Source organism: Sus scrofa, chromosome 13 (assembly GCF_054392235.1).
Source record: "Sus scrofa isolate SSC_HxYL_T2T_F1_AM1 chromosome 13, Sscrofa_HxYL_maternal_Yorkshire_Landrace_v2.0, whole genome shotgun sequence".
NCBI classification, from domain to species: domain Eukaryota; kingdom Metazoa; phylum Chordata; class Mammalia; order Artiodactyla; family Suidae; genus Sus; species Sus scrofa.
Window position 1 is genome coordinate 38342358 of NC_139395.1, and position 27451 is coordinate 38369808.

Sequence of the window (27451 nt, forward strand, 5' to 3'; positions counted from 1 at the left end):
AAGACCATATCCTTTCAGAACCTCCCTTACTGCCAGCCAGGAAGTATCCCCATTTGAAGCATGGCCAGTCTTCTTTTCCAGAAAAGTTGGTAGGGATATGAACCCAAAGTTCATAATTGGAGGCATCTTTTAGGGAAGCCGTGGGTAATCCCCAGTGCCTCAAGCAAAACTGGCAGTGGCTTTAGAACTAGCGATCTCCACAAAGCTCTTGCAGCCCCGCATGAGCTGTCTCAAAAGCGCCCTGGTTCTGGGAACACCCACTCCCCCACCCCAGCATGGCCCAGAGTCTACCTGGAGAGTGAGCGCAAATCACCAGGGTATTATGAGGCACAGATGAGATTATGCAAATGCTTAGCCAGTGCCCAATGTCCAGCAAATGCTAAGTAAAAATTAGATATTGATAATGATTAGATAATGATATTACTACTTTTTGCCAATGCTCCAGAGCACAAGGCTGCCTACAAAACTCACGAAACTCAGGCCTTGGACACAAATACACTGGGTCATGGTTAGATCTTCTATGCATTGAAAACAACCACCCTCTCCGTACACCACAGCATCCAGCACTGGCCTTACCTCCACTGGACAGTGAGGGGCAGGTCAGAGGCTCAGACCTCAGACTCCAGGCAGCTGACAGACACATTAGCTCCTCCAGCCTGTCTGAGATACAAGATTCCAGGGCTATTTCTGCAGGGTTTTCCCCCAAGCCTAGATTATCACACTGTAGTTCTTTGCCCCCAGTCCAGCTAATGTCTTGTTTAGCTTCTGGGCATCTCCAGTTTTTATGGAGGTCCTGGACTACTCTTGGGGCCAGGTCCTCCTGATAGAGCTGGGTTGTTCTCTGGGCTGCACTGCATGCAGTCTTTCAGCCAGAACTGAATGCAGGGCTCATCAATGGCTGAGGTCACTGGCTAAGCAGTATGTCATATGGCTCCCCCTGCCCTGGGGGTCAGGTGTTGCTAAGGAGGTGCTCTCTCCATCCAAGGTGCCCAGTGCAGATATTTCAACCAGAGGCAAGTGAAACTGTCTTACTGGTTCCAGCCAGTGGCGTGCTGAGCCGGCTTGGGCCAGCTCATGAAAACTGATTGTGGATGTCTCTTCCCAACTCTACATTCAGAAATATCATGTTGATAGCTTAGAATGGGTCACGATGGCAGTATTCATGACAGAGATCAGTAAACACTACAAATCGTGGCTTTTTTTCCTGATGAGCAATTGTTATACACTTATCAGCACATCACTGGCTCCCACCTTTAATTCCAAGCACATTTAAACCACTACTCACACAACCACCAGACAAGAGGATTTTTAGTGTACTATCTGAATGAAATGCAAACTAAAAGTCTCATTTATTTTTTTCCCAAATATACATAACAGAGATTTCAGCTGGTGAAATATAGGGTGGTAACTGACAAGTCATGATCATGCTTTTAGGTTTGAAATAAACCCCAAATAGTTGATGTTGGCAAAAAAAAAAAAAAATCTGCAGGTAAGCTATTTATTGACAGGTTTGGAATTTTCATTTAGCATGCAAAAGAGCTATATGTGACAAGCCACATACTTTTACTCGGGAAAACATCAAACAAAGGTATTAGATACTGTACTTAAGAGCATGTAGGGAAACACAGTTTAAAACTTTTTTTGGCTTCTTGTTCTTTTCTTTTGATGTAATTTGAACTGTCCTTCAATCCCCACATTAGTGTGTCCTCTATACCCCTTTCTAATGCCTTTTTCCATATTAAAACAGTACCAGTGGTTATAGTCAGGCAGCCTTGTCTTAAATCTCTATTAAGAACCATTTGAAGTAAATTCTGAAACATCATTTCTTTTAGCCAGAAAAAAAAAATGGGATAGCTAGTTCAGTGAGTCCACTGCTTGTTCACAGACTGAGTTGTGGACCCCTTGGAGCTCAGAGGCTGGAGGCAAGGCTCTGGGGCTGTGAGGTAGGGGTGGAGGTGAAGGGCTCAATCATAGTGGACTTTGCCCTCGGCCATCCCAGAGTTGGACAAGTCCCCATTGCAGAGTGTCTGGAGGGGAGAATGAGGTCTGTCTTCCAAGGTACACTTGGTCATCTTCGTCATGTATTTTCGAAAGGCCTTTTGAATAACAGCAGCACATCTTTCCTCTTCCTTCCTCTTGGTAGTGGTGACTATGGGTTCATATAACTTCTTGAAAGGGTTGGCTTCCATGAACTTCTCCTCCATCATTGCTTTTATGCTATCAAGGCCACTGGACTCACCAAGCACCCTAGCGGTGAAAGCAAAGAGAATATCCAAGCAATGGAGGCGGTCGCCACTCACCATGGGCAAGTCCATAACTAAAAATTGGTATTTATTTGGCTTTGCCACACGCAGAGGCTCAGGAAGGGCATCAGCAAAGTCAGAAAGGGCAGAATATTTGATAAACTGTGTTGCTTCTGGGTCAAACTTTTCCCAGACTTCATAGAACATTTCAAAGTCATCTTCACCCAAAGGGTCCTCACTTTCTTCAGTGGCGGTATTGAAGTTTTCTAAAATCACAGCAATATACATGTTGACCACAATAAGAAAGGAGATGATGATATAACTAACAAAGTAGGTTGTGGCTATGGCAGAGAGGTGACAGTTCTCTGACGTGCGGTTACAGGAGTCTTTTGATTGCAACATGGGGTTGAGGAGGGCATCCCAGCCTGCTGACGTGGTTATCTGGAAGAGACACAGCATGCTGCCTACAAAAGTCTCAAAGTTGAAAATGTCATCAATTCCAGACCCTTGCTTCACTTTGCAAAAAGAGTTCATACCAAAAATGGCATAAATAAACATAATTAGAAAGAGTAGAAGGCCAATGTTGAATAGAGAGGGAAGGGACATCATCAGAGCAAAAAGGAGAGTTCTGATTCCTCGCGCTGCCCGAACAAGCCTCAGGATTCGGCCAATCCGAGCCAAGCGGACAACTCTAAAGAGTGTTGGTGGGAAAGGAATGTGCTCCTGGTCTTCCAAGACAGAAACCATTGTACCTTAAAAGAATGAGAAGGGAAAATCAATTTCTAACAGGCCAACTGATTTCAGACTCAGCCTATCTCTCCTGTCTTGGAATCTGCATAGGACCAACATTTTATCATTACTTCTTTTTTTTTTTTTTTTTTTTTGTCTTTTTGCCATTTTCTTGGGCCGCTCCCATGGCATATGGAGGTTCCCAGGCTAGGGGTCTAATCAGAGCTGTAGCCACCGGCCTTTGCCAGAGCCACAGCAACATGGGATCTGAGCTGCGTCTGCAACCTACACCACAGCTCACGGCAACGCCAGATCCTTAACCCACTGAGCAAGGGCAGGGATTGAATCCGCAACCTCAAGGTTTCTAGTCAGATTCGTTAACCACTGAGCCACAAGAGGACTCCTTTTATCACTTTTTAATTTATGTATAAAATTAAGAATTTTTTTATCCACATCAGGTAAAATATATATCTGTGCCTTAAGTTGGAAAATAATTTCCAAAGGTCATACAGTTTCAGATGGGACTTTAGATGGGATAGGACATCTAAAATATTGGAGAACACCCCCCACAAGAAAAAGAAACAAAATGCAGTTTATGAAAGGCTATTCTAGGCTGTTTGGTTAGTTACCTTATGCAACTGTATGTTATCTATGTTGGGCATTTAAGTCTCTTGTGGGATGACAAATGTAATAGTTTTCCATATTTACTGTGTATACAGAATGGAAAACAGATAAACTACAGATGGAGTCATTTAGATTAGAATACAAGGAGAAATTTCTTCTTCTGAAGGTTGGCTAGAGCTGAGCTGTGAGTGGAAATTGTACAACCCCTGGCCCCAAAGTTTCCTAAACAAACAGGTTATAATTATAGAGAAATTTGAACATAGCCTGCCACAGGTGAGGATAGGCCTAGAGAAAGAGGGTGCTGTTGGCATGTTCACCTTTGGGCTAAAGCTACCACAAACCTCTCATATTTGTCAATATGCTGGCAGTCAAAACCATCTGCCATCACCTAATGACTAAAGAGAAGTAGTTGATGATATACCTTATTGATTACCCAATTGTTCCAAGGAAATTTAATTCTTATGAAACTGGGCAGCCAACTCTGGTGTCTTTTCTCTGAGCTCAATTCTTCCGCATACCATGTCATTTGAGGTTCAATTAATTTCTCTTTTTCTGACTCTTTAAGGTGGTAGATCTTAACACCTCAACTGGATTGTAAACCCATAGAGAGAGGTCACTTTGACTCATACTCATTTTATATTTCTCTAAAAGCTTGGGAGAAAGCATGAGAAAATGTAGAGGCTAAGTGTTGAGTGACAGACCAACTGGAAAAGCAAAGAAAATGCTGCCCACATTGGTGAGTAGGAATTGGCTCAATGTATGGATTTTCTCATCCCTTGGGACAAAATGCTATACAGTGCCATGCAGTGTAGCTGCAATTGTTTAGCAGTTGTTCAAAGGAGAGAAGTCAGGTGATTTCCATGAACTCTACAATGTCTGGCACTGCTTGGAAGGAGTTCAATGAATAATGGAATGAATGACCTAGTCTCTGCATATTGGAGGAAGAGCTCTTTATGTTCTCAGGGGCCTGTCCAGATTCATCCTATCATCGCTTTCTTCCTTTTTTTTTCCTCTTTAGGGCTGCACCTGTAGCATACGATATGGAAGTTCCCAGGCTAGGGGTCTTATCGGAGCTACAGCTGCTGGCCTATGCCACAGCCAACGTAACGACAGATCTGAGCCACGTCTGCAAACTATACCACAGTTCACAGCAATGCAGGATCCTTTAACCCACTGAGCAGGGCCAGGGATTGAACCCGTTTCCTCAGGGATACTAGTCTGGTTCATTACCTCTGAGCCACAATGGGAACTCCACGTCCTTTCTGAAATAGCATAAGAGCTTCCACTTGTGAAATCAGTTTTCATCGTCTTCATTGCTTTTTGAACTATAAGAAGAGTCCCTGGGCAGTTTTACACAATTATAAAAAGTAAAATTATTGGTTTAGGTAAAAGCAGATTTCAAAAGCCCAGAGCAAAATCTTATAGTTTAGCCATGAAGAATCTGAGTTCCAAGATGATGTTTATGTGTGTTTTATAAAAAGGTATACGGCAATAACCCCCCTTTTTTCCTGACTTTTCTTCCAAAGACCTTCCTTATAATTCTTGCCTGTGGTTAAGAAAAACATACTGATTATAGAGTGAGGCTGGTTGGTTAATGGGATCCAAGCAGTTGACACAAATGCAGTTCATACTGTGGTTTAAGTTTACACACAGAATAGTGATAAAGCACTACCTGTCCTCATTAGACGCTCTTGGAAGCTTCATCTAGGTTGGGCCATGGAGGCCTTGTATAAGGAGAAAGTAAGGGAAGGCCCTGCAATGTCACAGGGGCACAATAATTGTGACCTGATATCCACATGGATTTTGAATTAGGGAAAAATATGGAAATCACATGACAAATCATTAAAAACAAGAAATGCTCATGAGGGTCTATAACTACATAAGAAAGGTAGAACTTTGACTCAATTCTCTGGAGAAAGCAGATACTCCAACAAAAATTTTTAAGTCATCTTAATTTTGTCTATCCCCACTGACAAATGATATGCATAATTATTTAATTCTATTTAAATGTGCAGACAGTCAAGGGAATGGAAATAATTCTGTATCACCTAGCAACTTCACAGAAGAGAATGCATTAGTTCATCTATTTTTTCAGGAATCATATTTCTGCTTTGTGGATACTTTGGACATACTTGCAAATGATAAGATATACAAGTTCACTCTGGCTCTCAGATTAAAGCCCCTCTGGCTGCCCATTTTACTTACTAACAATAGAAAGGATCACAATCACACAATCAAATAAATTCCAGCCATTGGTGAAGTAGTACTGCCTCAAAGCAAAGATCTTGATGAGACATTCCATTGTAAAGATGACCACAAAGGCCAGGTTGAGACGTTCAAGGATGAGTTTCATTCTGTCAGACTGGTCATGTGATTCAGCCATCATGCTAACCATGTTGAGGAAAATAAGGATGATGATGATGATGTCAAAGACCTGGTGTGTGACTAGGTCAAACACAAGACCCTGGCATTTGTTCTGAGGGGAAAAAAGAAATCATAGATCATTTTAAGTTATAGGAATGAAATCACATACATTGAAAGGCACATATAACAGGATTTGTCCTCTCTAGCAATTAAAGCAGTTTCTTGGAAAATACACAGATCCTTTTTAAAGGGCAAGAAATTTTACTATATTTTTCCTTTAATTTCATTAAGTTTAATTAGATAGCTGGTTTCAAGCTGTAGGTGTATGCCTTTAATTCCATTTTGAAACAAAAAATATAAACTAAAAAAATTTTAGTAACAACATGAATTTGATGTGGTAGATAATGTTTTCCTGAAATAAAATAGCTCATGTTGGATTTAATAATAAAAAATGAACTTCAGTCTCTATATTTTATCTCCTTCTGTATTCACTTCAATATTAATACAGAAAAATACTTGCTCACATAATTATGCTGCACCAAACAGAATTAGCATCTTCAAGGCTCCATCTGTCAGTTGAGAATAATCAGACCTTATACTTAACCAAAACTCTGTATTCAAACAATTCTTAAATGCCAATTTTCTAATTCTTATTCACTTGAAAATAAGGGTAGTAAAATGGGATTCTGATCCAATGGAAACAGAAAAACTAATTATTTCACAGTATTATTGCTGATGAACCTGCATATTGGTTTGTACATGGATGGCCTGCTCCAAAGTAAGGATGTACAGATAGCTCTGGTACAGGTTCTAACTCAAGTCTGCACACCTAACCTACCATTTACAGTGAAGTGACTCAAGCATTCCACTTTAATCTAACTTCTATAACTTCTAACACTACTTTGTTCTTCACTTGGGTGGAAAATGGTTCTTAAACACAAACTCAGATACTGATACTATATGGCATTCTTGGCTATATGTTGGTTGTTTTACATTATATGTATATGTTAGATTATTTTATATGAATATACAATCTAATCAAAGTATATATATAGCATGCTACTTAGAAAAATCATAGACCCCTAAGAATTCATCCTTATAACCCCAGGCATCTGTTAAAGTAATTCAGGCAAAAGATGATGTTGGTTTGTGGTGTTTAACAGTGAAGAAAGACTTGAGCATTTATTTATTTATTTATTTATTTATTTATTTTTGTCTTTTGTCTTTTTTGTTGTTGTTGTTGTTGTTGTTATTGTTGCTATTTCTTGGGCCGCTCCCGCGGCATATGGAGGTTCCCAGGCTAGGGGTGGAATCGGAGCTGTAGCCACCGGCCTACGCCAGAGCCACAGCAACGCGGGATCCGAGCCGCGTCTGCAACCTACACCACAGCTCACGGCAACGCCGGATCGTTAACCCACTGAGCAAAGGCAGGGACTGAACCCGCAACCTCATGGTTCCTAGTCGGAGTCGTTAACCACTGCGCCATGACGGGAACTCCCAGAAAGACTTGAGCATTTAGATTTAAGAACTAATATGGAAGTAGAAGCAGGAGTCAGAGAGTGTTTGAAAGGAGTAGATTATGGGAAAGTTAAGGCTGAGGCTATAATTTCTGGTTGGTGGAGCATTCAAACAACCAGAGAAGAGATGATGAGGAGTTTGGAGGGGAGATGATGGATGTGTCCTGAGCATGTGGAGTTTGAGGTGCTAGTGGGGAATCCAAGGAACATGAACAGGTAAAAGTACAGGTCTGGAGCTCAGGCAGAGAGCTGGAATGCAAATGCAGAGTTTAAGAGCATTATTACTGATATGAACTAAAACTATGAGAATGAATGATATCACTCAGGGAGAGCAAGGGCAATGAGAAGGAGGGTCAGATCAATAGTGGAAGGATACTATATTTAAACTGGTATCTTTCAAATTTGCTCCAGGAGCACTAAAGCTTTTACCAAGGAGTCTGGAGAAGAAACCTGAAAGTCAGGTGCATTCCTATGTGAGAATGTATATGTAAAGTCAAAAAGGACCTGGAGAAAAGATACTTTTAAGGGTGCTCTCCAGGAAGCAGAATGAGAGCTCAGAATAAATGTGAGGAATTGTAAGCTTTGGCCTTACAGCTCAACTCTAATATTTAGATAAGTGGAAGAGAGTAAGAGTATAAGTTACCTGAAGGAGTAGATGATCAAAAACCACTCTATGTCATTTTAGGATGTACAGTGACTCCTATACCTTAGGATGATTTTTAAACCCAGTAATGAGGCTACCTTGTGAAGATGCTTCAGGTAGCATCAGAAATAATTGCAGGGAGTTCCCATCGTGGTGCAGTGGAAACGAATCCGACTAGGAAACAGGAGGTTGCAGGTTCAATCCCAGGCCTCGCTCAGTGGGTTAAGGATCCGGCGTTGCTGTGGCTGTGGTGTAGGCCGGCAGCTGTAGCTCTGATTCGACCCCTAGCCTGGGAACCTCCATATGCCACAGGTGTGGCCCCAAAAGGACAAAAGACAAAAAAAAAAAAAAAAAAAAAAAAAGACAAAAAAAAAAAAAAAGAAAAGAAATAATTCCAGATCTCTTGCTCTACTGCTGGAAAAAATATCTATCACTACTCAGGTTAAAACAGCTGTATTTTCCCTTCTATATAACTGCTATTCCCTAAAAGGCTGTATTTTTCCCTCTATACAGTTGCTTTTCCTGTTTCAAAGATCAAAAGATAACATGCAGATTTTAGAGATTAAAAAAAATCTGTAGGGAGGTAAAGTTGTGAGTTAAGGGATAATAACTAATTTGAAATCTTAGCTCAAAACTCAGGGACATCTGGGGATATGATTTGGGATTTATCTAATACAACAATATAGAGGTTAAAATAAATGTTTAACATTAACTGGTGAGTTATACTTGGTTGTCAGAATCACTCATTGTAAAGCCTTGATTGGTGAGCTACACAGGAAGGGCTGTGGGGTGGCACCTACTCCCTGATGAGCCTTCAACAAACAAGCTATAAAAGATAGTTAAAGAATGGAGGTGGTAAATTCCCTGTGGTAAAGCAGTCCATTCCCACTTCAAGCTTATCTCTTGCATCCTAGCATGTCCAATGCAGCAGAGAGGCCAAGAAGGTGCATCTATGTCACTGCAACTTCTGTTTGGCTATGTGCTGCACTGCTCACTTCATGAAATGAAAACTGGTAAATATGTGGGAATATATTGTATCTCATGAGTCTTTTAGTTAATTCAAAATCTGGGACCAACTGGTACCAAGTCAGTGATTGCAGAGCATGCACATATAAATAAAAATTCTCTTTGTCTAAAAAAGACAAAAAGTTGGCTGAAGTTAAAATAAGAACTTCAAAGTGAAATTAGTACTGGAAAGTGAGATTGGTACTTAAAAGCTAGATTTGACTTAGGTAAACTGAAGCTCCCCATACTGTTGTCAGATAAAAACTCCTCAAATATAGTTTTATCATTAACCCTTTGCTAAAAATTCTTGATTGTATAAATTCTAAATGCATGGCCCTGACATTTGCAGACATTTTTAGTGCAACACAAATGTTTAATCCTAGTGAAATGGACTTTGTATGTGCCCTAAAACGTATTCCTCTATTCAACGATTACTGAGAACACCCTTTATACCAGGCTCTATTTTGATTGGCGGAAATTAAACATACCTTTGATAACTTGGGGTCCCACATTTGAATGAAAATCTCTAAACCCTCTACATGTATCAGACAGCAAGGCCCTCTTCCATGCTGCTTTCCCAGACTTTTCAGCCTTACTGCCTTGAAAGTCTCCAAACTCACTTGTCAGAGTTATCAACTGTGCCTATTACATTACTTTACAATCTAATGTTCTCAAATTCCAGCTCCTCAATCAGACTGTAAGCACAGAGCTGCTCTGTCAGTGCCTTGTAAGGCAGGATTCATAGACAGCTGGAATTCAGTAAACTATGGCCCATAGGCCAAATCAGGCCCATCATCTACTTTAGTATAACCTGTGAGTTCAAATGGGTTTTACTCAGAATGAGTTTCACAGGAAAAAGTAAAAAAAAAAAAAACTTTGTCATATGAAAATTTATATGAAATTCAAATTTTGGTGATTATAAATCAAGTTATATTGGAACACAGCCAAGCACATTTGTTCTACATCAAGAATGGTTGCTTTTCGCTACAACATGAAAGTGGAATTGCAACAGAGACCACATGGCCTGCAACGCCTAAAATATTTACTGTCTGACCTTTTATAGGAAGAGTTTGTCTGCTCTTGATATAGAAAGTTTATCATAAGTTCTTGCCAAGTGGAAGTGAGTGTGGATGACCTCAACTTCATACCAAAAAAAGTTGGTAAAAGATATCATAAATGCATTTGAAATTGGCCAAAGTTAAATGAAAAAAAACAGCTAAATTCAAATCATTGCAATGAATATACACTAAACTCCTATTGTGTCCTCACTAAAAAGCAAAATAAAGTTATTGCCTAGGCTCTTACTATATAATTGGAATGTCTAAATTTCCTAAGGACTTCAGCCATACACCATTGTACCTGGGTTCTTATTGAGTTCTTAGATAAAGTCAATAAATTTAAAATTTAAAGGAGAATAGCACTGCAGCTATATGAGTTCCTCACAACCACTTAACAAATCTATATATTTAGAATCAACTGACAAAGAATGAAATAGGGAAGGGGATTAAGATGGCGGAATAGAAGGACTGGAGCTCAACTTATCTCCTAAAAACAACAAAATTTACAACCAAATGCTGAGCAATCTTCAACCAAATGACCGGAAACTTTCAAAAAGATATCCTACCCTAGAAGACAAAGAGGAGGACACATCAAGAGAGGAGGGGCAATTCTGTGATATAAACAACCCCATACCTCCTGGGTGGGAAGCTCCACAGACTGGAAACTAACTGGTTCACAGAGACTCACCTAAAGGAGTGAGAGTTCTGAGCCTGACATCAAACTCCCACGTGTGGGGATCTGGCACTGGGAGAAAGAGCCCCTGAAGCATCTGGCATTGAAGGCCAGTGGGGCTTGTGTGCAGGAGCTCCATGAGACTGGGGAAAATGGAGACCCCTTCTTAAAAGGCACACACAGGCTTTCACATGCACTGGGTCTCACAGCAAAGCAAAGTCTCCATGGGAATCTGGGTCAAACCTGACTGCAGTTCTTGGAGGACCTCCTGGGAAAACAGGGGTGAATGTGGCTTGTGGAGGAAGGACATTGGAAGCAAAGCTCTCGGGAATATTCAGCAGCATGCCTTTCTCTGAAGGTGGGCTTTTTGGGAAAAATCGGTCCCCACCCATCAGCACTGAGAAGCCCCAGGGCAAACAACAATCCAGATGGGATCACAGCCCAGCCCATCAGTAAACAGGCTGCCTAACGACCCCCCAGGCACACAGCCGCCTCTAATCTCACTCAGAAACAAAGCCCGACCTACCAGAGGGATGGGAATCAGCTCCACCTACCAGTGGGCAGGCATCAGTCCCTCCCATCAGGAAGACTAGCAAGCCCCTGTTCCAACCTCAGCCACATGGGGGGCAGACACCAGAAGTAAGAGAGGCTGCAACTCTATTATCTGTCAAAAGGTCACCACACCAAAAACCTATGAAAATGAAAAGACAGAGAACTATAACTCAGATGAGGGAGAAAGGAAAAACCCCAGAAAATCAGCTAAGTGATCAGGAGATTCTCAGCCTCCAGGAAAAAGACTTTAGACTGTTGATGCTGAAGATGATGCAAGACATTGGAAATAAACTGGAGGCAAAGATGGATAATTTATAGGAAACATTGAGCAAAGAGATACAAGATATAAAACTTAAACAAGAAGAGATGCAAAATACAATAATGGAAATACAAAATTAGAAGCAGCCAACAGCTGAATACAGGAGGCAAAGAACGAATAAGCAAGGTGGAGGACAGATTAGCGGAATTTACAAATGCGGAACAGAAAAGAGAAAAAAGATTGAAAACAAATGAAGAGAGTCTCAGAGAACTCTGGGACAATGTTAAACGCACCAACATCCATATTATTGGGGTGCCAGAAGGAGAAGAGAGAGAGAAGGGGACAGAAAAAATATTCCAAGAGATAATAGCTGAAAAATTCCCTAACATGAGGAAGGAATCACTCCCTCAAATCCAGGAAGCACAACGAGTACCATATAAAATAAACCCAAGGAGGAACACCCTGAGACACATATTAATCAAACTGACCAAAATTAAAGACAAAGAGAAAATCTTGAAAGCAGCTAGGGAAAAGAAACAAATACCATACAAGGGAACCCTGATAAGGTTATCAGCAGATTTTTCAGCGGAAACTCTGCAGGCCAGAAGGGAGTGGCATGATATACTTAACGTGATGAAAGGAAAAAAACCTCCAACCAAGATCACTTTACCCAGCAAGGCTCTCATTCAGATTTGAAGGAGAAATCAAAAGCATCACAGATAAGCAAAAGCTAAGAGAATTCAGGAACACTAAACCAGCTTTACAACAAATACTAAAGGAACTTCTCTAGGCAGAAAAGAAAAGGCCACAACCAGAAACAAAAATACCACAAATGACAAGGCTCACCAGTAAAGGTATATATATATATATATATATATATATAGTAAAGATACGAAATCACCCATGCACAATTATGCCACCAAAATCAGAAATCGTGAGAAGAGGAGGGTACCAATGCAGGTACCACTGGAGATGCCCTTGCAGTTAAGAGAACAACAACTTAAAGCAATCTTGTGTGTGTGTGCGTATATATAGATATATACACAAACACACACATATATATATACTCTTATATCAAAACTTCAGGATAACTGCAAACCAAAAATCTACAATTGATACACAAACATATAAGGAAAATCAACTCAAACACAACACTGAAGGTAGTCATCAAACCACAAGAGGAGAGAACAAGAGAAGAAAGGAAGAAAAAAGAGCAACAAAAACAAATCCAAAGCAATTAATAAAATGGCAATAAGAACATACATATCAATAATTACCTTAAATGTTAATGGAATAAAAGCTCCAACCAAAAGACATAGACTGGCTGAATGGATACAAAAACAAGATCCATATATACACTGTCTTCAGGAGACCCACTTCACTTCTAGGGGCACATACAAATTGAAAGTGAGAGGATGGAAGAAAATATTTCATGCAAACAGGGATCAAAAGAAAGCTGGAGTAGCAATACTCATAACAGACAAAATACACTTTAAAATGAAGAATATTTTAAGGGACAAAGAGGAACATTACATAATGATCAAAGGATCAATCCAAGAAGAAGATATAACAATTTTAAATATCTACGCACCCAACATAGGTTCACCACAATATATAAGGCAACTACTAACAACCTTAAGAGGAGAAATTGACACAATCATAAGTAACACAATCATAGCGGGGGACTTTAACACCCCACTTACAGCAATGGACAGATCAACCAGACAGAAAATCAATAAGAAAACACAGGCCCTGAATGATGCATTAAACCAGATGGACTTAATAGATATTTATAGGACATTCCATGCAAAAGCAACAAAATACACTCTCTTCTCAAGTGCACATGGAACATTCTCTATGATTGATCACATCCTGGGCTACAAATAAAGCCTCGGTAACTTTAAGAAAATTGAAATCATATCAAGCATCTTTTCCAACCACAATACTATATATGACTGGAAAAAACAACACAAAAAAAACTGCAAAAAATCAGAAACTCTTGGAGACTAAACAACATGCTACTAAACAACCAATGGATCACTGAAGAAATCAAAGAGGAAATTAAAAAATACCTAGAAGCAAATGACAACAAAGATGTGACACTCCAAAATCTATGGGATGCAGCAAAAGCCATTCTAAGAGGAAAGTTTATAGCAATACAAGCCCACCTCAGGACACAAGAAAACCTCAGATAAACAAACTAACTTTACATCTAAAGCAGCTAGAGAGATAACAGACAAGACCTAAAGTTAGTAGAAGGAAAGAAATCATAAAGATCAGAGCAGAAATCAATGAAATAGAAATGAAGAAAACCACAGAAAGGGTCAATGAAACGAAAAGCTGGTTCTTTGAAAAGATCAACAAAACTGATAAACCCTTAGCCAGACTTATCAAGCAAAAAAGAGGACTCAAATCAATAAAATTAGAAATGAAAAAGAAGTTACTATGGACATCACAGAAATACAAAGGATCATAAGAGACTACTACATGCAACTATATGCCAATAAAACGGAAAACCCAGAAGAAATGGACAAATTCTTAGAAAGTTATAATCTTCCAGGACTAAACCAAGATGGAATAGAAAAGATGAATGGACCAATCACAAGAACTGAAATTGAAACTGTGATTTAAAAACTTCCAACAAGCAAAAGTTCAGGACCAGACGGTTTCACAGGCGAATTCTATCAAACATTTAGAGAAGAGCTAACACCTCTCCTTCTGAAACTATTTCAAAAAACTGCAGAGGAAGGGATACTCCCAAACTCCTTCTATGAGGCTACCATCACCCTGATACCAAAACCAGACAAAGATACCACAAAAAAAGAAAACTACAGGACAATTTCACTGATGGATATAGTTGCAAAAATCCTCAACAAAATACGAGCAAACCGCATTCAACAATACATTAAAAGGATTGTACAACATGATCAAGTGGGATTTAACCCAGGGATGCAAGAGTTCTTCAATATATGCAAATCAATCAGTGTGATACATCACATTAACAAACTGAAGAATACAAACCATATGATCCTCTCAATAGACACAGAAAATGCCTTTGACAAAATCCAACACCCACTTCTGATAAAAACCCTTCAGAAAGTGGGCATAGAGGGAACCTACCTCAACATAATAAAGGCCATGTATGACAAACCCACAGCTAACATCATTCTAAAGGTGAAAAGCTGAAAGAATTCCTGCTGAGATCAGAAACAAGACAAGGATGTCCGCTCTCACCACTACTATTCAACATAGTTTTGGAAGTCCTAGCCACAGCCATCGGAGAAGTAAAAGAAATAAAAGGAATCCAAATGGGAAAGGAAGAAGTAAAACTATCACTATTTGCAGATGACATGATACTATACCTAGAGAATCCTAAAGACTCTACCAGAAAACTGTTAGAGCTCATCCACGAATTTGGCAAAGTCGCAGGATACAAAATTAATACATGGAAATCGATGGCATTTCTATATACTTACAATGAAAGATAAGAAAGAGAAATTGGGGAAGCAATCCTATTTACCATCGCATCCAAAAGAATAAAATACCTAGGACTAAACCTACCTGAAGACAAAAGAGCTGTACTCTGAAAACTAGAAGACAGTGATGAAGGAAATCAAAGATGACACAAATAGATGGAAAGATATATCATGCTCTTGGATTTAAAGAGTCAATATTATCAAAACAACTATACTACCAAGGCAACCTACAGATTCAGTGCAATCCCTATCAAATTACCAAGGACCTTTTTCATAGAACTCAAACAAAATATTTTAAAGTTTGTTTGGCAGGCTGTAACAGACCAACTGAACAAACTCATCACTAGAAATGAAATTGAAGATGTCATAAAAACACTCCCTACAAATAAAAGTCCAGGACCAGATGGCTTCACAGGTGAATTCTATCAAACATATAAAGAGGAATTGGTGCCCACCCTCCTTAACTCTTTCAAAAGGTTGAAGAAGAAGGAATACTCCCAAAGACATTCTATGAGGCCACCATCACCCTCATTCCAAAACCAGACAGAGATACCACCAAAAAAGAAAACTATCGCCCAATATCACTGATGAATATAGATGCAAAAATTCTCAAAAAAATCTTAGCCAACCAAATCCAACAACATATCAAAAAAATTATACACCATGACCCGGTAGGGTTCATCCCAGGTTCACAAGGATGATTCAACATATGCAAATCAATCAACATCATACACCACATTAACAAAAGAAAAGTCAAAAATCATATGATCATCTCAATAGACGCAGAAAAAGCATTTGACAAAGTCCAACATCCATTCATGACCAAGACCCTTGCCAAAGTGGGTATAGAGGGAACATTCCTGAATACAATCAAAGCCATTTATGATAAACCCACAGCAAATATAATACTCAGTGGGGGAAAACTGAAAGCCTTCTCACTCAAATCTGGAACAAGACAGGGATGTCCACTTTCACCACTATTATTTAACATAGTTTTGGAAGTCCTAGCCACAGCAATTAGACAAACAAATGAAATAAAAGGCATCCATATAGGAAGAGAAAAAACTGTCACTGTATGCAGATGACATGATACTATACATAGAAAACCCTAAGGACTCAACCCCAAAACTACTTGAACTGATTAATAAATTCAGCAAAGTAGCAGGATATAAGATTAACATTCAGAAGTCAGTTGCATTTCTGTATACCAGCAATGAAATATTAGAAAAGGAATACAAAAATACGATACCTTTTAAAATTGCACCTCACAAAATCAAATACCTCGGAATACACCTGACCAAGGAGGTAAAGGACCTATATGCCGAGAACTATAAAACTTTAATCAAAGAAATCAAAGAAGATGTAAAGAAATGGAAAGATATTCCATGTTCCTGGATTGGGAAAATCAATATCGTGAAAATGGCCATCCTACCCAAAGCAATCTAAAGATTCAGTGCAATCCCTATCAAATTACCCATGACATTTTTCACAGAACTAGAACAAACAATCCAAAAATTTATACGGAACCACAAAAGACCCAGAATCGCCAAAGCAATCCTGAGAAACAAAAACCAAGCAGGAAGCATAACTCTCCCAGACTTCAAGAAATACTACAAAGCCACAGTCATCAAAACAGTGTGGTACTGGTATCAAAACAGACAGACAGACCAATGGAACAGAAGAGAGAATCTGGAAATAAACCCTGACACCTATGGTCAATTAATCTTTGACAAGGGAGGCAAGAACATAAAATGGGCAAAAGAAAGTCTGTTCAGCAGGCATTGCTGGGAAACCTGGACAGCTGCATGCAAAGCAATGAAACTAGAACACACCCTCACACCATGCACAAAAATAAACTCCAAATGGCTGAAAGACTTAAATATACGACAGGACACCATCAAACTCCTAGAAGAAAACATAGGCAAAACACTCTCTGACATCAACATCAGGAATATTTTCTCAGGTCAGTCTCCCAAAGCAATAGAAATTAGACCAAAAATAAACCCATAGGACCTAATCAAACTGAAAAGCTTTTGCACAGCAAAGGAAACCCAAAAGAAAACAAAAAGACAACTTACAGAGTGGGAGAAAATAGTTTCAAATGATGCAACGGACAAGGGCTTAATCTCTAGAATATATAAGCAACTTATACAACCCAACAGCAAAAAAGCCAATCAATCAACGGAAAAATGGGCAAAAGACCTGAATAGACTGTTCTCCAAAGAAGATATACAGATAGCCAACAAACACATGAAAAAATGCTCAACATCGCTGATTATAAGAGAAATGCAAATCAAAACTACCATGAGATACCACCTCACACCAGTCAGAATGGCCATCATTAATAAATCCACAAATAACAAGTGCTGGAGGGGCTGTGGAGAAAAGGGAACCCTCCTGCACTATTGGTGGGAATGTAAACTGGTACAGCCACTATGGAGAACAGTTTGGAGATACCTTAGAAATCTATACATAGAACTTCCATATGACCCCGCAATCCCACTCTTGGGCATATAGCCAGACAAAACTCTACTTAAAAGAGACACATGCACCCGCATGTTCATTGCAGCACTATTCACAATAGCCAGGACATGGAAACAACCCAAATGTCCATCGACAGATGATTGGATTCAGAAGAGGTGGTATATATACACAATGGAATCCTACTCAGCCATAAAAAAAGAATGACATAATGCCATTTGCAGCAACATGGATGGAACTAGAGAATCTCATCCTGAGTGAAATGAGCCAGAAAGACAAAGACAAATACCATATGATATCACTTATAACTGGAATCTAATATCCAGCACAAATGAACATCTCCTCAGAAAAGAAAATCATGGACTTGGAGAAGAGACTTGTGGCTGCCTGATGGGAGGGGGAGGGAGTGGGAGGGATCGGGAGCTTGGGTTTATCAGACACAACTTAGAATAGATTTACAAGGAGATCCTGCTGAATAGCATTGAGAACTATGTCTAGATACTCATGTTGCAACAGAACAAAGGGTAGGGAAAAATATGTAATTGTAATGTATACATGTAAGGATAACTTGATTGCCTTGCTGTACAGTGAGAAAATAAAAATATATATATATATATATATAATAAAATAAATAAATAAAGTTTGTTTGGAAGCACAAAAGACCCAGAATAGCCAAAGACATCCTGAAAAAGAAAAATGGAGCTAGATGAATCAGGCTCCTGGACTTCAGACTATACTACAGAGCAACAGTCATTAAAACCATATGGTACTGGCACAAGACGGAAATATAGATCAGTGGAACAGGATAGAAAGCCCAGAATTAAACCCACGCACCTACAGTCAACTAACCTATGACAAAGGAGGCAAGAATATACAATGGAGAAAAGACAGCCCCTTCAATAAGTGGTGCTGGGAAAATTAGACAGCCACATATAAAAGAATGACATTAGAACACTTCCTAATACCGTACACAAAAATAAACTCAAAATGGATTAAAGACCTAGATATAAGACCAGATACTATAAACTCTTAGAGGAAAACACAGGCCAAACACTCTTCGACATGAATGACAGCAACATCCTCTCAGATCTACCCCTTAGAGTAATGACAGTAAAAAAAATAAATAAACAAATGGGACCTAATCAAACTTAAAAGTTTTTGCACAGCAAAGGAAACCCTAATCAAAACTAAAAGACAACCCACTGAATGGGAGAAAAATCTTTGCAAATGAATTGACCTAAAAGGGATTAATCTCCAAAATTTATAAATACCTCCTATAGCTCAGTACCAAAAAAACCAAACAACCCCATCAAAAAACGGGCAGAAGATCTAAACAGACAATTCTCCAAAGAAGACATGCAGATGGCCAAAAAACACATGAAAAGATGTTCAACATCACTCATTATTAGAGAAATGCAAATCCAAACCACTATGAGGTACCACCTTACACAGGCCAGAATGGCCATCACCAAAAAGTCTACAAACTAAGTGCTGGAGAGGGTGTGGAGAAAAAGTACCCTATTACACTGTTGGTGGGATTGTAAATTGGTTAACCACTGTGGAAAACAGTTTGGAAATTCCCCAGAAAACTAAAAATAGAACTACCATTTGATCCAGCAATCCCACTCCTGGGCATCTATACAGAGACAACCATCACTCAAAAAGACACATGTACTCCAATGTTCATTGCAGCACTATCTGCAATAGCTAAGACATGGAACCAACCTAAATGTCCATCGACAGAGGAGTAGATCAAGAGATGTGGTACACATACACAATGGAGTATTACTCAGCCACTAAAAGGAACGAAATACCGGCATTTTTAGCAACATGGATAGACCTAGAAATTATCATGCTAAGTGAAGTCAGTCAGACAATGAGATACCAACATCAAATGCATTCACTGACATGTGGAATCTGAAAAAAGGACAGAATGTATTTCTTTGCAGAACAGATACTGACTCACAGACTTTGAAAAACTTATGGTTTCCAAAGGAGACAGTTCAGGGAGTGGGGAGATGCACTGGGGTTGTGGGATGGAAATCTTATAAAACTGGATTGTGATGATCATTGTACAACTATAAATGTAATAAATTCATTGAGTAATAAAAAAAAAATAGAATCAACTGAGTGCTCTCACCAGAGGCCTTGGAATGGGCCTTTGAGGTTTTTTGGATCCTAATTTTTTCATTGCATTATAGTATTTCTTCTGTTCTTCTGTCATAAAGATATCTTGGCCACCTAAGTATATGGAGAAGATGACAGCTAATTAACAGATTTTTGGAAACAAGTTCTGAATTTTCAGAAGTAGTTTTAAAGTCATATTACATTTCTAATATAACTTTTCAATGTATAACTTTTCAAATTTCAACAATTCCAATGGGAAGCAGAACGAGACTCTAGGGGATGGCTAAAGGAAATAGGGTTTAAATTAAGGAATAAGGGAGAAATGTTACTTTTATCAGTTACATTTCACTTTTTATAATATGAACAAAGATTACAAATTCTTTGCAAACATCCACAGAATCTTTTTTTTCTTTTTCAGGCCGTACCTGTGGCATATGGAAGTTCCTGGGCCAGGGGTCTAATCGGAGCTGGGCTGCTGGCCTACACCACAGCCACAGCAACACCAGATCTGAGCTGCATCCATTACCTACACCACAGCTTGCAGCAATGCCAGATCCTTAACTCACTGAGCAAGGCCATGGATTGAACCTGAATCCTCACAGACACTATGCCGAGTTCCAAACCCACTGAGCCACAACAGGAACACCATCTACAGAATTTTTACCAAAATGATATATTTCAAGTTGTAAATCAAAACACAATGCAACAAAAACAGAAATTAGTAACATAAATTTAAACAAAAAATCCTGCAAAGTGGCAATTAAAATTCTCCTAAATATGTGAATGTATATATCACTACCAATAAAATTGTGTGAAATCTGTCTGGAGCCATTCTCAGATAAAAAAAAAAAAGAGAGAGATTTAAATGTTTTCACTCCTGAGGAAGAAAGAATAGAAAATTGAACTAGGGTTTTCATTTGTGAATTGCAGAGGGGAAGGTAAAACATCTAAAAATGCTGGATAAAATAGAACAGAATTCCTTTAAAATATATAGCTGAACTCGCACAAAAATAAGGAAAACTCTCCATTGACTGAAAATTAAGAGATCAAAAAGAGTAATAAATTAGTACTTAAGTCATGGTTGGCATAAGAACATTTGCTAATCTATGTTAAAACTAGAATCTTGGGATTTAATAATCATAAGAGGGTCATGAGGAAAAGGCAGTGGTATTAGGCCAAGGAACCTGCCAGAATCAGACTCCCCAAGTACTGCCATTAAAGGGTGATGAAGAAAACCAAACCTGTCTGTTGGCAATGAACACAACCAGGACACTGCCTCAGTCTGTACTCTGGGTTAAAACCCAGTCTTCCCTGACAATTTGTGAATTCAAACCTGCCTTGATGAAGGCATTCTTAAGTCAATAAATGTTATGCTGGGTGATGGATATTTTTGGTTTACTTTACTATACTCTTACACATGTTTGAAATTTTCTGTAATAAAAAGTAAAACAAAACAGAACAAAAATACTACAGACTAATCAAAACAGTGATTTCAAATGTAAGCTTAAATCTAAAATCATAAAGCCTGACATTCAAATTGCAGGTATTGATTGCAATCAACCTGCATATTATAGAGGTGACTCTAGTAGCATGTGCCTGAGTAACAGAGCAATATAGTCACCTAGAACCATGAACTCTCCAGTAGACACTAAGAAAGCTCAGGACTATCAGGGTACATTTGGATGGATTAAAAGGGCTCAAAAGAAAAAATAAAAAAGAGCTACAAAACCAAAGATGAATATTTAGTTACCTGATTTTTAGGACTGGGAAATGCCTTCAGTATATAATTGTAAGAAAAGGCACAAAAATCATGAGAGAGTATCCTACCACCTACTCAGCCCAGGAAAAGATGACACTTCAAAATCTGAAGTTAGGTTTCTACTCAGTGCATATCACTTTTGCAATACCATAAAGTTGGAAAATCGTCAATAGAACCATCCTAAGTCGGGGATTTTCTACACTCCCTTTGTCCTGGATAACAATGTACACGTGAACGGTTACTAAAATATGACCATAGTTGTCTTGGTAGTTGTTTTTCTATTGGGTTCAATATCTTTTTGTTTTGTATATCGTTTGGAGTGAAGAGTAAAAACAATGATTTAGTAAAACCCAGCTGTTTTCAATCCCTTTTCAGCTTCATCTTCAAGAATCTTCTCCAGGAGCCTCCCTCTGTGTTCTCATGCAGATGATAAAGGCTGCTTTGCGCAACAATCTAGAGCAGATTTATGCTCCATTCCAGCTCTTTGCAGAAGAGAGGTGAAAATACCAAATCAGGACAGCCCTCATACTTATCTTTTTCTGCTGTTGGTTGAAGTTGTCAATAATAACACCAATAAAGAGATTCAGAGTGAAGAAAGAGCCAAAGATGATAAACACTACGAAGTAAAGGTATACGTATGGGTTCTCCTCAAACCGTGGCTGTTTGCCTTCCTGTTAGGGATTTTTTAAAATGAGAGAAGAAAACAATTATTGGAGAAAAATATAAGCCATCTTAAATGCCTGGTCCAGAAGACCCAAGTGCTTCTCAGCCTCAGCATTAACCTCTCAGCTTCCTCCAGTCAGCCATGGCCCTGAAGGGAGCCCCTCGCCCCTTTTTCAGTTTCCCCCAGTGCACTTGAGTGGTACCATGCAGCAGGAAGGAGGTGTGTGTGTACAGGATTAGACTTTCTTCTAAGCAATGGAAAATTGCTGAAGGATTGTGAGAGAGGGGAATGGCATGGTCACATGTGTCCTTTGAAAAGGTCTCTAAGATGTCCATATGGAAACATAATTGGAAGAAACCAGACTGGAGATGGCATATCACCTCAGGCAGAGTGACTACCAACCCTTGTTTAATGGCTACATCCTTCATATAGAGCCCACTACTATATTTAGTTTGTGCTTGTGTCCTGTCACTCTTAAATTCCTAGTACCTGGATAGCTTGAGACATGTAGATTCTTGCATGAGTGAATGAATGAATAAATAATCAAGCTCCAGAATGGACACAAATGGATTACAACCAAGCTTCCCTAACTCAAGGCAAAACCAAAAGCATCTGAGATCCCTTTTGTCCAAGTTCTTCACAGTGTCATTGGTTTTATCCTCCTTGAGGAGAGGTGGTGGGAGCATTTCTCTCTTTTTTTCCTGATCACAATCAAAGGCAGAGATGTGTTGATAGCTCTGTCATCTGTTGAATATACTTATATTTGTTATTCAACATGCACCATCATAGACTAGTGTAATGGAAGTAATTATCTGAAACAATTATTTTTCTCTTTGCCTTGAAGAATATTTGACCTTAGTCCCAGTTGGCTTGAGGCATCTACCTGTTTGAATTAAGAGTAGACATTACTCTAGAAACAATGGAATGGAAAGAAAGGATTAATACTCAGCATCTGACATTTAAAATAAGATTATGCAGTAGGCTAATAATCTTGCAAAGGGAGGTTTAGATAGAAAGAGGAATAAACACAAGCTCACCTCACTTGTACCAGGGAATTATCAGAAAGGTAAACAGAGACAGGGAACATCAGAACTGTAAGATTTGTATCGTGATTTTTCCCACTTTGGGTTTGGAGATGGGGCTTGGGTCCCAGTAAATTGAGGGCAACATGGAGGACAAAGAATGTATGTTCTGGTTCAACTTCAGCATTTTTCTAAAATAAAACCATTGCTGGGAAGGCCTGGGATATAGCGGGCAGGCAAGATGACTTAAGAGGCTGGAATAGCATAACTGGGCAGAAGGAGGTCTCTTGAAGCTTCTTCAGTTCTCATGTAGCTTGGACATGGAGTTGATAGCCATGGGCCTGCCATGGTGGGCTTCAGATCAAGGGATGAGAATGGGACTGCTAGGCTGGGGGACCATGTGAAGGATATGCCAGAGAGTCAGTGTTTGATGCCAGGAGGAGCTGAAGGAGGAACAAAGCCCATGGTTTCATAAGTTGCAGCTTCAATATTTCAGACCAGCAGGATGCTCTGTGACTACACAGACAAGGGTCATCATACTAGCAGAAACCAGTTGGAGTGTTCCAGGACCAGCATCAGGACAGGAGCACCTCCACCCACATACCATTCACTCAGGGAACGTATATAAGACACATACTTCTTCTATCATACAGAAGATTTCCTGCCCATCCCCACTGCCACCTAGAGGCAGATGGATGAGACAAAAAAAAAGAACATGAATATTTTAAAATATTTCCTTTGTTACATATTGCCTCTAGTACTGTTATAACACTACTTATACCACTTCTACTGCTACTACCAGTTCATATGTAATGAACACCTACTATGTGCCAGGCATCAACTCTGCATATTCTCAAACAATGGCACACACATGTGTGATGATAGGAAAAATAAACAATGCTAATTCCATTCTTGATTCAATCACTTGCTCAAGCTATGACTTTGGACAACACTCTTCCTTTCTATTCCCCAATTTTTCCAGCTAGGAAATAGAAATGGAGTAGACTGCTAACTTTGGGAATCCATGATCACTTTTATTTAACTACAACCTAATAGTTCACAATTACTAGAAACCTCCTTAGTCTCTGGGAAGCCTAGAGCCATGGAAGGGTCTTTCTTGCTCAGGTCTAGACCAAAATTAAGGTTCTCCAACAGTCAAGAGCAAGTAACCTTTGAAATTTGGCTTCTGCCTGTCCACCGATTTGAAGAAAGGACAAAAAGCCATCTTGGTGATTCTGTTGCTTCTGGCTCCACTTCCTACATGAGTAGTTTCTCCTTGGTCACTATGGAGAAAGAGGATTTGACTTTGGGGCATGCCAGGATGTAACAACACAAGAGGATGACTAAGAACTTTTTTTATTCCTGTTTCATAGTATTTGTCCTAATGGAAACAAGGCAAAGAACCCTGGCCCCTGGAATCATGATGCAGGAAGTTTTGGATTGTTCATGTAGTCTTGATATTGCTGATTTGATCCTAGCACTATAGAACACAGTACAACACAAGCTCACCTCTCTGGAATCAACAGCTGCATACATAATATCCATCCATCCCTTAAATGTTGCCTGCAACAAAGACAGAGAAAGATGAAAACAGTTATAGACTTGCAATCAACAGATAAGTGCAATGCAAAAGCCACCAAGCCCAGTGGACAGATATATCTAAGATTATGTCCTACCCTTCCAGGAAAAAAGGTCCACATAAAAGAAGAGCAGAAGGAAACTCAAGAATGTCTTCGATATTTTTTTCTTTTTCCGTTTTTCCTTTTCTTTAAGGGCCTCACCGTGGCATATGGAAGTTCCTGGGGTATGGATTGAATAGAAGTTGTAGCTGCAGGCCTACCTACACCACAGACACATTGGAACTGAGCTGCATTTGTGACCTACACCACAGCTTGCAGCAATTCTGGATCCTTAACCCACTGAGTGAGGCTAGGGATTGAATCTGCGTCCACATGGATACTATGTGGGGTTCTTTTCTTTCGCTTTTTAGGGCCACACCAATGGCATATGGAAGTTCCCAGGCTGGGGATCCAATTGGAACTGTAGCTGCCAGTCTGCACCACAGCCACAACAACATGGGCTGCATCCTCATGGATACTAGTTGGGTTCATTACCACTGAGCCACGACGGGAACTGTTCTTAACCTGCTGAGCCACAATGGGAACTCTTTCATTTTCATAAGACAAAAAGTTTTAAAGAGAAATTTCTGTCTTAAAAATTTCTAGAAGGAGTTCCTTGGTGGTCTAGTGGTTAGGATTAGGCACTTTCACCACTGCAGCCCAGGTTCAATTACTGGCCTAGGAACTGAGATTCCCACATCAAGCTGCTACATGTTGTGGCCAAAAAACAAAACAAAACAAAATAAAATAAAATAAATTGCAAATGCTAGAGAAGCTATGAATCAACTGCTACAAAGAGCCTGATTAAGGTTCTTTCCACATCTGTTTGCACTGTCTGTCCAAGACCTTGCAACAACAGTTTGACCTAGGATTGAGGTTACTAATGGTATGATTTAGCATTTGAGGCTGCAGGTCTCTCTGGCTGGAGCTTGGAGAGCAAGGCACCATACAGGACAGGGTGAAATATCCAGAACTTTGCGGGGCATTGCTTTGAGGTTTAAGGCTCAGTAGACAATAAAGTTGGAGATGCTCACTGGGAAACAATTCCAGAAGGCATTAGCTCCTATGTGAGAAATTAGGATTTGATTCTGTTTTCTCAATAGAGTCACTGTATTTTTATTAGCTGATAAATGATTTGTGATTCTTTTAAGGTTTCTTTTCACAGAATGAAAAACAAACAGAAAGCACTTACCACTTGCAGCAGTGCGAGGTAAGCCATTCCCACATTGTCAAAATTGACACTCTGTGGCATCCAGGAGAGATTTTCACTTTCACATTGATTCCGGTTTGTGACAAGGCTATCATTTATAACTGCGTTTTCATCTGTTACATTAACGCATCTTCCAAATTTTCCAGAAAAAAAATGTACTCCCAGGATACAAAATATGAGCCAGAAAATGAGGCAGACAAGCAAAACATTCAGAATGGCAGGTATGGCACCTATGAGAGCATAAACTACCACCTTAAGGAAACAAAACAGAAGAAAAGCATAACAGCCATATGAGACTCACCAAGCTTGATCTTCCCAGGATTGGTCTGATGTGCCAGGGGTGGATATCTTGGAGCTCCATCTTTACATTCCAACACTAACTCCCCATCCCATGGCAAGCCCTGCTCTCAGCTCCATACGTCATGGGTCGTTTCTGTTGACACTGAGGATTACTTGAGAAGTGACCTCTGATGATGGTGTTAAGACTTATGGGACAGGAGTTCCCATTGTGGCTTAGTGATTAACAAACATGACTAGTATCCATGAAAACATGGGTTCAATCCCTGGCCTCATTCAGTGGGTTAAGGATCTGGTGTTGCCGTGAGCTATGGTGTAGGTCTCAGACGCAGCTCAGATCCCATGTTGCTGTGGCTCTGGTGTAGGCCAGTGGCTACAGCTCCAACTGGACCCCTAGCCTGGGAACCTCCACATGCCGCAGGTATGCCTCCCCTCCCCCCCAAAAAAAAGACTTATTGGACATCTGCCCTAGGACTGAAGGGAAGCCAGAGCTTGTTTTGGCTGTCACAGGAGAGCTTTTATCTTAGACTTTTCTCCATCTCCGAAATTCTAAACAGCTAGCTGGCTGGGAAAGAGTCCAGGAAAAAATGTGGCAATCTAAGGGAAGCCTAGCCCAAGAATAGCAGTTGGCCTCTCCACCTTTCCCTGCTAGCTGACTTTCCTCCCATCCACCTGAAGCATGTACCTTCATTCCTTCAAACTGGGATAGTGCTCGCAGGGGCCTCAGTGCTCGCAGAGTCCGGAAGGACTTCAAGCCCTTTACGTCGATGAGACTGGTCACAGAGACCTGGTGGGAAAAGAAGCCACAGGTAGTGCACCTAACCTGGTGCCTAAAGGAGCCAGGGGCGGAGTGGGTAGGTTGAGAGGCAAATGCATTGTGCCCATAGTGAATTATCCAGACATAGAAATCAGCCAGACTCTGCTGGAAGGTAGGGAGAGCAGGTGAGAGGCTATTTCTCTCTTTGTCTGGCCAAGCTATAGCCCACAAAGGTGACAACAGTGCATTTACATGCTTCTTCACAAGGGGACAGGACTGAGGACTGGAAAACTCTGTAAAAAAAAAAAAAAAAACTATTTTAAAACTCAACAAATATGCTGAGCTTAAACTGAAGAACCACTATTTGCAGAT

At 39.8% G+C, this 27451-nt stretch overlaps 1 protein-coding gene across 11 annotated transcripts in view; it reads right to left on the minus strand.

The window, feature by feature from the left end:
- Positions 1-1325: 1325 nt before the first annotated feature.
- SCN11A (sodium voltage-gated channel alpha subunit 11) overlaps positions 1326-27451 on the minus strand; it is an 89721-nt gene continuing 63595 nt past the window's right edge. For all 11 annotated transcript variants that reach the window (XM_084990702.1, XM_084990698.1, XM_084990694.1 and 8 more), the window contains 7 exons: positions 27008-27109; positions 26008-26277; positions 24706-24759; positions 22040-22181; positions 19765-19865; positions 5802-6072; positions 1326-2995 (listed from right to left, as the gene is read on the minus strand). In XM_084990702.1, coding sequence (XP_084846828.1) covers positions 1965-2995; positions 5802-6072; positions 19765-19865; positions 22040-22181; positions 24706-24759; positions 26008-26277; positions 27008-27109 — 1971 coding nt within the window. In that variant the 3' untranslated portion in view covers positions 1326-1964. The remainder of the gene's footprint in view (positions 2996-5801; positions 6073-19764; positions 19866-22039; positions 22182-24705; positions 24760-26007; positions 26278-27007; positions 27110-27451) is intronic.